The sequence below is a fragment of the Diadema antillarum genome, unplaced genomic scaffold (assembly GCF_040938485.1).
Source record: "Diadema antillarum isolate AM-2024a unplaced genomic scaffold, OU_Dant_1.0 scf00000103, whole genome shotgun sequence".
In the NCBI taxonomy this organism is placed as follows: Eukaryota; Metazoa; Echinodermata; class Echinoidea; order Diadematoida; family Diadematidae; genus Diadema; species Diadema antillarum.
The window spans coordinates 6,213,801-6,226,962 of record NW_027270992.1 but is presented as its reverse complement, the minus strand read 5'-3'; the positions used below and the strand labels follow the sequence as shown (position 1 = coordinate 6,226,962).

General features: G+C 37.4%; 1 protein-coding gene across 1 annotated transcript; it reads left to right on the top strand.

Annotated features, from left to right (window-relative positions):
- The first annotated feature begins 3,134 nt into the window (after window positions 1–3,134).
- LOC139718964 (3-oxoacyl-[acyl-carrier-protein] reductase FabG-like) lies at window positions 3,135–12,878 on the top strand. The gene is made up of 9 exons (XM_071630410.1): window positions 3,135–3,180; window positions 4,788–4,921; window positions 6,902–6,994; window positions 8,606–8,691; window positions 9,690–9,783; window positions 10,333–10,402; window positions 11,280–11,316; window positions 12,256–12,319; window positions 12,720–12,878. Exons 1-9 carry the CDS (start codon window positions 3,135–3,137, stop codon window positions 12,876–12,878), a joined length of 783 nt encoding a protein of 260 aa, XP_071486511.1.
- The last annotated feature ends 284 nt before the right edge of the window (window positions 12,879–13,162 follow it).

Genomic DNA, 13,162 nt, shown 5'->3' with positions numbered 1-13,162 from the left:
TTAAAGGCACTGTTACAGAACATCATTACAAAACTTTGTTATTTCCATGGACTTCATACAGGACCCATGTAGTTCTTGTAACCAAGTGGCTGATTATCACATTTTTCACAGAACAGCACTCAAACTGCTAAAGACTATTTATAATCCAAGTAAATCCCTTCCATCCAAACAAATTGTTTGTCACTTTGTTAAAGAATGTCATTAAAGCAAATTTCTTGCATACAGATATTGCAATTCAGTGATTTTAAAACTAAAGAGAAAAGAGTTGGATATTTTCATATGTGCTTCCTTGATTCTTTCCTGTGCAGTGATTTCTAAAGAAATACAAGAGAAATGTCTGAGCATCTTAGACTATTACTTTTTTATACTTTCAGGTATCAAAGATGAATGAAATCTTAGATTTCCGTACTGACTTGTTATTATCATCTTCTGCTTGCACTTGATAACTGAAAAACATCTCAGAGAAGTTTTAAACAAACAGCTGTGGACTCTCATAATAAACTGGAGTTGGACTTGTGATACATGTATTGCTTTGTTTCAAATACAGGGGAACCTTGTTATAACAAGCTGTTTGAGAATGCTTAAATTTTCTCATTATATCGGGTATCTTGTAATGTCATTGATAAACACAAAAGAATAATCAAAAGGAATAAGACCTATGAAATGACCTTGTTATATCAGGTATCTTGCTATATCTGACCTATGTGTATTAATGATAATAATATCTGCTGTGCAAGGAGCCCTGAATGTGGTCAAGATCCTTGAAGAGCCACACACCTGTGAGGTTGTATATATATTTTAGAAACACTTTTAGGGAATAGGCGATTATGTTATACGTTGTACACTTTTGCATGGGTACATACAAAAATTATTTACATGCAGTACATGTATTCTATGAGAATGTTGTCTTTTGATGAGTATTTTGATTCACATGTAACATCTACAGTATGTATGTTTACATTACATTGATTTGTAAAGCATCACAATGTAATAAACAATATTTTCTAACAAAACTAAAGAGAAGAGTGTATTGTGGGTCTTTTTGTCCTTGCACCATTCAATGTTTAAGACCGAATTTATGACTGAGAGACAAAATGAAGGGGTCGGTGCAATATAGTGCTAACCTACACTGTTGTCAAAATTGAGTTACATGCATTTTCATAATCCTTATCCTTCACTCTAACCTCCGTGAAAATATCATATTTGAATTCAACCAATAAGATGGTTAAAAATGCATGCATTCATGTTTTATAAATGTACAATGTATGCACTCTCCAAACATTCAACAGCGATTATCTCAAAATGACCATTGTGTGGTTTAGCACTATATTGCACCAACCCCTTCAAATATATACTTAGTATTATATTTACCTGTTGTTTATCTCCTTCCAGTTGTCTTTATTCTTCCTCTTCCTCTCCTTGTTCTTCTTGTTCTTTTTAAAATTTCTTTCTCTGTTTTTTTTTTCCCCTTTAACTTCTCATTCTCATCTTCTACTTCTACAGTACTTTATAATCTTTTCTTCTCAATTGTTGTGTGTTTGTCTTCATCTTGGCCATGCCTTGCATGGCAACATCTTGAGAATTTGAACCAGGACAAGTTAATGCCGTGAGAATTAGATAGGAGAAATGGATTGGAGTGGTAGAGCAGGTCACTATTCATTTTGATCGGAACTTCCAATTCTATTAATGCATTAACAAATTACCTACTATTGACTCTCTCTCTATTGACTCATTCGATTTCACTATTGAGTGAAGTTGCATGAGCCAAAAATGGCCTCACTCAAAGCCCCCTCCACGTACACACACACAAACACACAATAATTTCAATGAATATGTATGTATACATATATATGATATATATATACACTGTATACGCTGTTATTTTCGCGTATAGATATTTTCGGGAATGAGGGGATCATAGACATTTTCGTGAGATGTTGTTTTTGCGAATTTATGCAGAGATCTTCATAAGCGCACTATTACCTTAGCTCACGGTGACATTTTCACGTGTTGTTAAATTCATGGCCCATGTGTGATATGTTTTTTTTTTTTGGGGGGGGGTTGGGGTGTGTTTGTGTGCCATTATGAAGTGTGTGACATTCAAACACAAAGTTAGTCAACATCTCGAGGCTGTCATTTCTTCAAACTTTATTTGCTGATTCCTATCTTAAAATCAGGTAACAAAATCAATAATGAAATTGTAAATGGAAAAGAAACAGATTTCTGAGTTTTGCAAACGTTCGTAAGGTGTCAAAACAAATGATTAAAGAAATATATATTAAAGTATTACCTTTAATAATCCTGGATTGAGCTTTACCTCCTTTTTGTTTATTTTTTTTTCTGTTGTAGTTGAAATGTTAGCATTTGACCTTGATCTTTGACCTTGAGCATGTGCGCCAAAAAGTTGATAGGCACAGCTGTGTCCACTCATAAATACATACAATTGTAGTATGCCAAGTTTCATTTGGGGTTTTAAAATTTTACTGTTCTTAAGTTACATCGTCCACAAAATTGATTTTAATACGGATAGACGGACAGACGGATTGCAGGACGGGCAATCTGGAAACTTATCATGCCCCTGGCGCCACTTCGCCGCTGAGGCATGAAAATAATACATTACACTTTCTTTTCTTCGTTTTGTACGCGATTGATAACAAAAGCAAGATTGATTTTGTACATCTATGAACTGAAAAATTGTAACATATCGAATTGATCTCGCAGCATGGAGGGAGGGAGGCAAAAACAGCAAATGAAAATTTTGTTCCTTCCAGGAAAGAAATTAATGAAAGACGAATTTCGCAAAAATTTAGTTTTCCTAACTTTGAGGCATTTTTTTCCCCCAGAATTCGTTTACAAGCGAGTGCAGTCAAGCGTGCCGCATACTGAGCGAGAGAGAGAGAGAGAGAGAGAGAGAGCGAGTTACCTAGCCATTACAATGGTACCCATCCGTTTTCGGACGCCGTGCATGTGCAATTTTTTTTTCGGCACACTATTGATCAGTCATCATACCCTAGACAGATCGGGCTGAAGTGAATCCGCAGGCAGCTGCTAACCACTCGATCTGAATCGGAGTACTTGAGTTGTCCTCATCCGACCAGTGTGTCGTTTGCTACATTTTTACTTTCTCAATAATAATGGCTTCTCCCATCTCATTGGCAGGAAAGGTCGCAATCATCACTGGTAAGACCCGATCTCGTCCGCTGTCTAACGTTCTGTTCACATTTTCTACTCTTGATTCTGTTACGTCTGTGATCTCTGCTTATCTTTATCTTAATGAAATACAATTTGTACTTCGAAATTCATATCAAACATCTTACTAAATTGCCTGATTAGGATCACGGCATTGCTCTAGGGCCTATAGTTTTGTTTGTCAGAGTGTTTCTCTAGAGAGAAGGGAGGGGACAAACGTACTTTCAGCAATCAAACAAACAAACAAGTAAACTAGAGAATGTAATGACCGCCAAAATGCATTGCTTTTGACCGATAGACACGAAATATGCGCTGCAAAACGGATAAAATTTCAACCAAAGTTTCACTACATCTCCCACATATAACTACATTAACGAACAAGGGTCTAATCAACAGGTTACTAGTAGTGTTTTGAGACAGATTTCATTCCATTAACGCAAAGAATGATATCCTAATATGGAGTAAAAATTGGGAAAGCTAGCTGCATTATCAAACAAGAAAGACTTGTTATCTTTACTATACACCTATAGACCTATATACTTGGCACAGTGGCGCTCATTTGTAGTTAGTTTATACACAAAGGAACATTGATGAATATTAGGCCAGACCCAATTCTCAGCTGTACCGAAACCGCTGTCAACACGTGGCCAGTTCTCAGATCACAGATCGATGACCGCGCTAGCTAAGAATAGGCCGAGAATCGGATACCGGTGCACGAGATGAAAGGATGATAATCGATTTCTACTCTAACCCCGCGAACTTTCAAGCATGTTTAAAAGTCTTGTTTAAAGGGAAGAGTGCAGTAATTAAAGAAAGTGATCAGCCGGTATGACAATGTTTCGTGCTCGCCATTCTCCCACGCGAACAGAGCTCTTTGACCATGTGTATGATTTTTTTTTAATCCATAAAACTACGTCCATACGTCAGACAAGCTTTCCTGAAGCAATGCATTTTCATTGTGTACATGTCCACTTATGTATGTTTCCCTTGTATGTATATGATTATAATTATACTCCCTTTCTTTCTCTTGCTTTTGTTCTTTTCATACACGTTGTTTCTGTGTTTGCCTTTCAGTCCTCTTGACTGTGTGTGGTTTTGCGTGTGTATTTGTGTGTGAATTGGGGGTGCCCGAAGCTACTACAATTTTCATTTTAGATTGCTCTTTTGTAATATATTGTATATAAGGATTTATTCTCGAGATTTTTAAAAAATCTAATTGTTGATAGAGTGTGTAATGAATTCCAAAGCCATTTTTGTTTTTCATCATCACTTGTACGTTGTGTACTTGTTTGTCTCATAAATTGTTAACTTATTTTTCATAGGAGGGAAAGAGAAAGAGAGAGAGAGAGAGAGAGAGAGAGAGCAAAACTAAAAACAACTACACATAACAGTCGAATTCCTAACATCCATACTGCCTATGTCCATTTAACGACATGCACAGAACATACAAAAATATTCATATTGAGGAAGAAAAAAGAAAAGATATTACAGAGAGAGAGAGAGAAAGGAAGAGATAAAAGAGATACGTGCATAATGTAATTGACGCATTTAGTACGTGATTACAAGTACATTATAATTATGTCATAATGTATCCGCAGGAGCAAGTTCTGGAATTGGGGCTGCTACCAGTGTCCTGTTCTCGAAGCTCGGTGCAAAGTTGGCCTTGTCTGGGCGAAATGCTGACAATCTGAAGGAGACGAGTGACTCTTGTAAAGAGTGCTGTCAGGAAGAGGTAATCATGTTTTACCATCGACACTTGGTCGTCTTCAGCTTTATTGTCTGTACACAAACGTAGTTATTACCTCAACACACGTCGGTATGAGCACAGAGCAATGTGTAACACGAATTGCCTCCCCTTGTTATCGCCTAAGAATACCACGAAGTGATCGAGGCATGTATTTAGTTTTTGATTCACTGTCCTTTAACGTTATAGCCTTTCATAATCACCCATGCAGCCTTCTTTTCATCAGCTATTGAAATGGGTAAGAAAGCAACACACAAAAACGTTTGCAGCGATAGTATTATGGTCGTCTGTAGATAATGATTATCATAAACCCCCAGCAGCACATACATTCCTGATCACTGCGTTCCCGAATACTCTATACGTTCTATACATCCAAATCTGCGACTTTCCGAGTTTATCGCCAAACTCGCGATCTGGGACTCAGTTTACAATAAGAAAGCGCCCTTTTCTCAGTCTCTCCCAGTGCAGACATCTCTCTCTCTCTCTCTCTCTCTCTCTCTCTCTCTCTCTCTCTCTCTCTTTCGCTGTCTAGCTATCTATCTATCTATCTATCTATTAGATAATTTCTCTATCTATATCAATCAATCTATCTGTCTATTTATCCATCTATCTCTATCTGTTTATATCTTTCTCTCTCCCTTCCACGTCCCTTTTCCTAACCTGTATCTCTCCCTCGATCTTGCTCTTTCGTATAAGTTGCCCATAGTCCCCGTCCTTATTTAATCAATATTATTTCCTTCTTCTTTCACTACCTGATTACATAGAAATATTAGAACATGTTTTTTTTTTTTTATATACTGTGCAAAGATTCAAGTCTGTAAAGAATTGCATGGTATACCCATATTCAGAAACCCAGCAACAACAAAAGAAAGCGAAACATGCAGCGTGGAACATCCGGTTTCTAGGATGCGTTTGTTTGAAACTCGAGAAAGCGGAATAACGTTCGGCGTTAGTGATACAGTTCATGTATTTACCCGAGAAGTATAACCGTGGGTTTGGATTTGTGTGTGTGTGTTTGTGTTTATTGTGTGCGCGCGCGTGGGTAGGCATGACATACTTTTTTTTTAATCGAAAAAAAAATACTGCTGTATTCTATATAAAAAAAAGAAATACTGCTGTATTCTATCAAAAAAAAAATACTGTTGTAGGACAACTAACAAAAGAAATTCCTGAGGATAATGGTCCCACAACTGCGAACAATAGATTTTGGCTTTATTTAGTATACGTTTGTGGGACGTACTTACTGTGGGTGTCCTACAAGAGTATGCTGTGACAAGAATGTGTGTGTTTGTGTGTGTGTGTGTGTGTGTGTGTGTGTGTGTGAATTTCTTTGGACGAGACATCGAGACATAGGGGAAAAAATGGCGCCCGCGACATATTCGATGTACCAGCCTTATTTTCAACATGGCATATCAAGTTCTGTAAAGGGATGGCGCCTAAATTATAGTTTTCGAGTGCCTGCCTTGTCATAAATGATGGTAATACAGATATGTTAATACCGATATGGTAATGCATTACTGTATTGATTTATGTAACAATAATGACTGTGATTGTTCATGATAGCAATGGTCGTAACCTTAGAGGATGATTACCATTTCACCGTTCTTCTGTATCTTCTCAAATTGTATTCAAATTGTATTCAGTACAACTGCTTTCATTTATCTCGTTTACAAAATAACTAACAAATGCCGTACGGTTAGCAGGAGTGCATCGTATAATTATTGCTTGTCAAATGTATGCAGTAGATAGGTTGACTCAAAACAGTGAGTGCGATCAGCAACATACTAATGGCAAGGCATTCACATTTCCCCATCCAAACACACAGATTCTTTTTAATTTGTCAGTTGCAGTGAATATCCGTGAGTAGTGTTTACTGAAGTACATTGTATTCTAACTCTCCATCCCCCCCCCTCTCTCTCTCTCACTCTCTCTCTCTCTCTCTCTCTCTCTCTCTCTCTCTCTCCCCAGCCATTGATAGTCGTCGGTGACGTCACGGCTGAAGGCAGTCGACGGGACCTAATCGATCGCACAGTGGATAAGTTTGGAAAAATCGATATCTTGGTGAGTACATGGACCAGCTTGAAAACTTCACAAGGGCTGCAAAAACATATCATTACATGACATGTATAAAGCATAAGGCGGGTATATCCCCGTGGGGTGTGTTTGAGTTTTGATTGGAACAAAAAAAAAAATCCCATGTAGCGTTGTGCACGCTGTCCAAATGGGTCATCCTACGGGCCCGACACCCAAGAGTCATACGACTCACGAGCTCGATATTGGAAAAAAAAGTTCATGAGTCAAACAGCCCACGAGTCATACAGCCCATGCGCTCGGCACTATGGGCAAATAACAGCCACGAGTCCGACAGTAGGCAAACAAGGCCAACTAGTCAGACACTAGGCAGGAAAAGACCCATACGCCTGACACTATGCAAACGAGGTCCACGAGTCCAGCACTAAACGAAAAAGGTCCATGTGATCGACACTGCGTATAAACATGTAACTGCGTGATGTAACTAGTGTCGGACTCGTGGGCCCTGTTTACCTAGTGTCGAACTCGTGGGATGTATGACTCGTGCATGGTATCGGAATTGTGACGTGCACCAGTCCAAAGTCCCTGGATTTAGGCTCCGTGGGTATGAATAAAGGGGATGGTGTCACTCAGTGACAAGAACACAGCATTCAAGGGGGTGTTTCATGAAGCTTTTCGTAAAGTTACGAACAACTTACGAGCGACTGGTGATCAGTTTTGATGTGCTATACTTATCAGAATTTCCATAATTCAGCATAAGAACTGATCACCAGTCGCTCGTAAATTGTTCGCAACTTTACGAACAGCTCTATGAAATAGGACCCTGATCTCACCGGTTCGCTTCTTGCAGTCAGTGGTTGTGTTTTCTGGAAAGACACTTTAAACTCATCGCCTTGTTATTTGGAGGGGACGTTAATTTGTCGGTCCCACGATTGCTTGCTTTTAAGATAAAAAATAAAATCTGAAAAAAATCATAGATAATAAAACACCGAAGTCTTAAACAAAATAGGGTATACAATTAGTGTAGGCAATTTTCTTTCTTTCTCTTTCCCTCTTGTTTACTTCTATAAGTAAAATTAAATGTCTAATCAGAGAGAATTATTAGCTCAGAAGAGGGCTGACACGAGCCGCTTGCTTGCGATATGACACATTATAATAATCAAAGAAAATTTGGAAATGGAATGGAACTGACATGCGGAATTAAAAAAAAGAGACGATGCTTTGATGTCAGTTTAATTCATCGGATACTTGTATACCATTTTGCATATTCAATGCTTTGTTCACGTGACATGAAGTTATGTCCATTACTATCCCTGATGTGTCATTACACTTTCCTTCATAGGCGTAATGTCCTTGCTGAAAGACGTCCAGATACTTTTGATTGATTTCCTTTATAATACACTGCTCATTAACGTAATTACTTCAATATTTATTTATTTTCTGATTAATCCATGTCCCCTTGCAAGTGCGAATGAAATAAGAGATATGGATAACAATGGAGCCAATAGATCAATAAAAACAAGAATGTTAAGCATTAATGCCCAGAGTCATGAAAAGTATTGTTTCAAATACTTTAAATTTGACATGATATTTTTTTTTTGTTATCCTTGCATCTACAAATATGTTTCCTCCCACGTTTAGATTAATAATGCGGGTATACTCACCACCGGAAACATTGAAAACACGACGCTTGAAGCCTACGACAACATAATGGATACAAACGTTAGGTGAGTTCGCATCGTTCTCTCAATGGTGAAATATGCAGAATTTCTGACGATACTTTACGTGGTGATGATGAATCCTTTTAATCAGATATGATCAGAAAAACTCAGTGAGTGTGGAATATAACGGAGGATTTCACGCCCATTTCTGGTGATGTTTTACACCTGCAGGTAGATGCTAAATTGAAGTCGTCTTGCAAAGATGTATTCAAGAATATCCATAATCAGCAATTTCAGAGATCGTCGCAATTAACAGTAGGAGAACTAAAATGTTTAATTCGGAAAGCCTTAAAATCCAATGAGAAGGTACATCGATCGACCTATACGGAAGAAAGGTCGATGGAAGGTCATATATTGACGCCGAGTGCAGATGATTTTCTGTTCTGATACGATATCAAACACAATGACTGATAGGTCGGATAGACGATGGTACTCATTCAGATAGTTTACGCCGTTTTCATTCATTCTCGTCTATACGGCAATCTGTCGGGTCAAAGAGATCAAAGAGTTATGAAAGCGATCTGCTGATGTCTGTAGCCATTTTGCTGCAGGGGCGAACGAGGTAACTATATGATTCGCTAACTGTGTGTGTTAATGTGTGTGTGTGTGTGTGTGCGTGTGTTTTCTATGCTATCTATGTTGAAGAGAGATTGTATTACATAGTATAAATTGAAAAATGGATTTGTTGTGTTTTGAAAAATGTATTTGTATTGTTTTTGTTCATGTTACACCAAGAATGGGTTGATTAATGAATGATTTGAATGAAATCAACAGATATCAAGGAAAAACAAAAAAAGTGTGCATATTTGCCTGCAAAATATGAAATTACTTGAGGAAAAAAGTCAAGGTAAACGCTGTGAGGAATGGCACTTTCAAAGTCATAATGTCTTCCGTTGCTTCCTGATTAATTTTGTGTGACTATATATTGTTTTTTAATTCACCGGTAATGGACCAATCACTTCAAACTTAAATCCATTTTAATTATTGTGTCCTGCTCGGCACAGGTCTGTCTTTCACCTGACCGCCCTGGCCGTTCCTCACCTCATTCAGACGAAGGGGAGCATCGTCAATCTATCCAGCATCACCGGCATCAAAGCGGTATAACCTGTATGGTGTTTTTATCTGTCGCCAGTCGGCTTTGTCAAGTTACATTATCTCTCACGGAGTTTCATGCACCAGAGTCTATATTTATTCGAGTGTGCACGTGTGTCGGTCTGTGAGTGTGTAGGCCTATATGTGAGTTTCCACACATTTATAATCAAATAGGGCCTATGAATGATGAGAAAATGATGTGTTTCTTATGTCACTGGTACACTATTTCCCGATTTTGTGTAATCACCTAAAATTCAGGGATACGAATAAGAAGTTGTTCTAGCTGTTTTTACTGTCATATCATTGACACTTTTTGATGATTGAGACAGCTGTCGGCATTACTGAAAGATGACGAAACGTTGTTTTAGTAAGCACGAGGATAATCTACTCAGCTACATACAGTCGTGACTAAGGCATCCAAGTGGGTGTACACGTGCATGACGGTACATTATTTACGTGAAATAAGAGGAAATTTACTAATTCACCCTCCTCCCCGTACATTTGCGTATGTAATAATGTCCATATATATTTTGTTTTATCTTCTTTCATGTCTAGTTCTCTGGATTACTGGGGTACTGTTTGTCAAAGGCTGCTATCGACCAAATGACCAGATGTGTTTCACTCGGTAATGATTAAAAGTTTATGGACATCAGATAGAAGGCAATGGTCTCTATCATTGTATGGTCGTCTTGACATTAATACAGGGTACCCCTTTTCCTGTACACATGAAAACATCAAAGTAAATACAGTTGTAACTGGAACTGAGCTATAATGTCGGAACATATATAACATCGGAATTCGCTCACAGGACGTGTAGTGAAGACAAACAAGTTTTCACACCGCCGCTGCCATGTATTTAATCTATCTCCACGAGTTACCGAAATCATATCATAAAAAAGAGAAACCTAATTTACAGAGTTCAAATGCAAAAACTGATAAAGTTAACGATATTTTCAGGGGTTTTCAAGTATAAAGGTCATTATCAAATACAGAAAAAATAAATCTTTCCAATGATACTTTACTCGTGTCACAGCAAAAATATAAAAAAAAACATTTTTTTTAAATTAAGATATTGTTACAATTATCGCAAAGATTATGATTATTTTCTCTGTTTTGCAGCAGCTTCAATCTCAAATATCCCAAGTTGATAAAAATGGACATATAGGATTATTTTTTTTTATTTTAAACATTTCAGTTAGCGACTTCTTTTTTCCCGTAAGGCGCGGCGTACGAATGCTGCTTCTTGACTTTCCTCTGCGTGTATTTTAATCATTGTATAGTTATGTTATATTGATTACAGTTGATTTGTGTAATTACAAGCAGTGGCACAATATGCCAGTCCCGGTGATAAATGTATTATGTTATCAATAATATCTCCTTTGATTTTGAACATATTTATCATATAATGTAAATATTCTCGAACAGATGTTATGTACTCACAATATCATTTCATTCTAGTCTTACTAAACATCACTTTTCTTCTTGTTTTGTTTTTTCTCCAGATTTGGCTCCGAAGGGAGTGAGAGTCAACGCAATCAAGTAAGTTTGTCGAGATGAAAAGAATGAGAGTGATTGCAGTCTAGTCTGTTAGTCAGTGTGAAGGGAGTAAGAGTCATTTCTGTCAAGTAAGTTAATCAATGTGAAGGGAGTAAGAGTCATTTCTGTCAAATAAGTTAGTCAATGTGAAGGGAGTAAGAGTCATCATAATGATGGTGAAGTAAGTTAATCAATGTGAAGGGAGTAAGAGTCATCCTATGGTGAAGTAAGTTAGTCAATGTGAAGAGAGTAAGAGTCATCATATGTCGAGTAAGTTAGTCACTGTGAGGGGAGTAAGAGGCATTATATAGTCAAATAAGCTAGTCAACGTGGTATAGGGAGTAAGTGTTATTACTGTGAAGAAGGTTTGTCAGTATGTGGATGTTGATGGAGTGGGACTCGACGAGTCAAAAATAAGCTTGTCAGTGTGGTATTCTTTAATGCAACAATCTGAATATCTATCGATCTAACCATCTATCCTATTCGTTTATTTATATATTGTTCTAAAGATCTGTCTTTCTCGTTATATCTCTATCGATCTACCTACTTACTCACTCATTTTACCATTGACCCTGCATTCTTTACCATATCATAATCAGCTCATGTTTATCCTTTCGCCTATCAGTCTTCCGATTAAAACTACAGGTAGCTACAATAACGGACAATGCAGTAATTCGCGGCAAATACGTGTTTCTGGATCTTGTATTTCATATATTATGTTTTAGTAGTCAGAAATGATCTACAAAATAAAAACAAAAATGGTGCGAGCTCGTGCATCATAAAGAGTCAGTCATGATTCAAATCTGTAACCTGTGTCTCTACAACCGTTTCTTCGTATGATTGCTCTGAGAAAAACACTTTTATACTGACATACAATTTCCTTCGGTCACTGTGTGTTACCTTCCATTCTTTTGTCCTTTTTTTTTTGTACTTTCATTGCAGCCCTGGTGTGATAGTCACGAACTTGCACAAGCGAGGAGGTTTAAGTGAAGAGGCATATGCTACGGTAAGACAAGATTTCACTAAACTCTCGCCGTTGATATTATACGTATTAGTATGGATGATATTTCAACATTGTCTTTCCAACATTTACTATTGCAATATTTATTGACAAGTTTGTGGAGCTGTTTTGGAGCACCAGACTTTGCCTTCCGTAGAAATGAAATTCGTTTTTCGTTTTGGATGCGCTTTAAATATTTTGATTTTGATCGTGTGACAAAGCCAAATTTCCTTGTCCTATTTTAAAAAGCAATTGGAAGAAACAAAGAACTGAAATGAAATTAAAGGAAAGGGAAATCCAATGGAATTCAGTGAAATGAAATGCTAGGTCTATACTCTAGTCTAACTTATTATGACACTTTGAATACTGATAAGTCACAAATTGTCTTGCTATGTTTTGTTTTCAGTTTCTCGAGAATTGCAAGGCCTCCCATCCGCTCGGTCGTCCTGGCGACGTAGAAGAAGTGGCCAATACCATCGCTTTCTTGGCTTCAGATGCTTCATCCTTTATCACTGGCGTCTCATTACCAATAGATGGTGGCAGACACAACCTTTGTCCACGATAGAGGCAGAACTTGCATTGCCTGAATGTGTGTGTGCGTGTGTGTTTTTATTGTTATCATTATTTTGTAGCTCTTTGTAAGAACGTTGCTTCATCCCAAAGTGGTAGCATCTATTCACAAGATTGTAGTCAATGTAGTCTTTAGTTCAGTCGTCCTTTAAAAACTTAACATCTCATCCAGAATCACACACGTTTATCTCTAATATGAATTTTAAGCACAATCATCTCATGAAAGTCGATATGAAAGATCATTATAAAATCAGAATCAGAATACAGCTCTCAAAATAA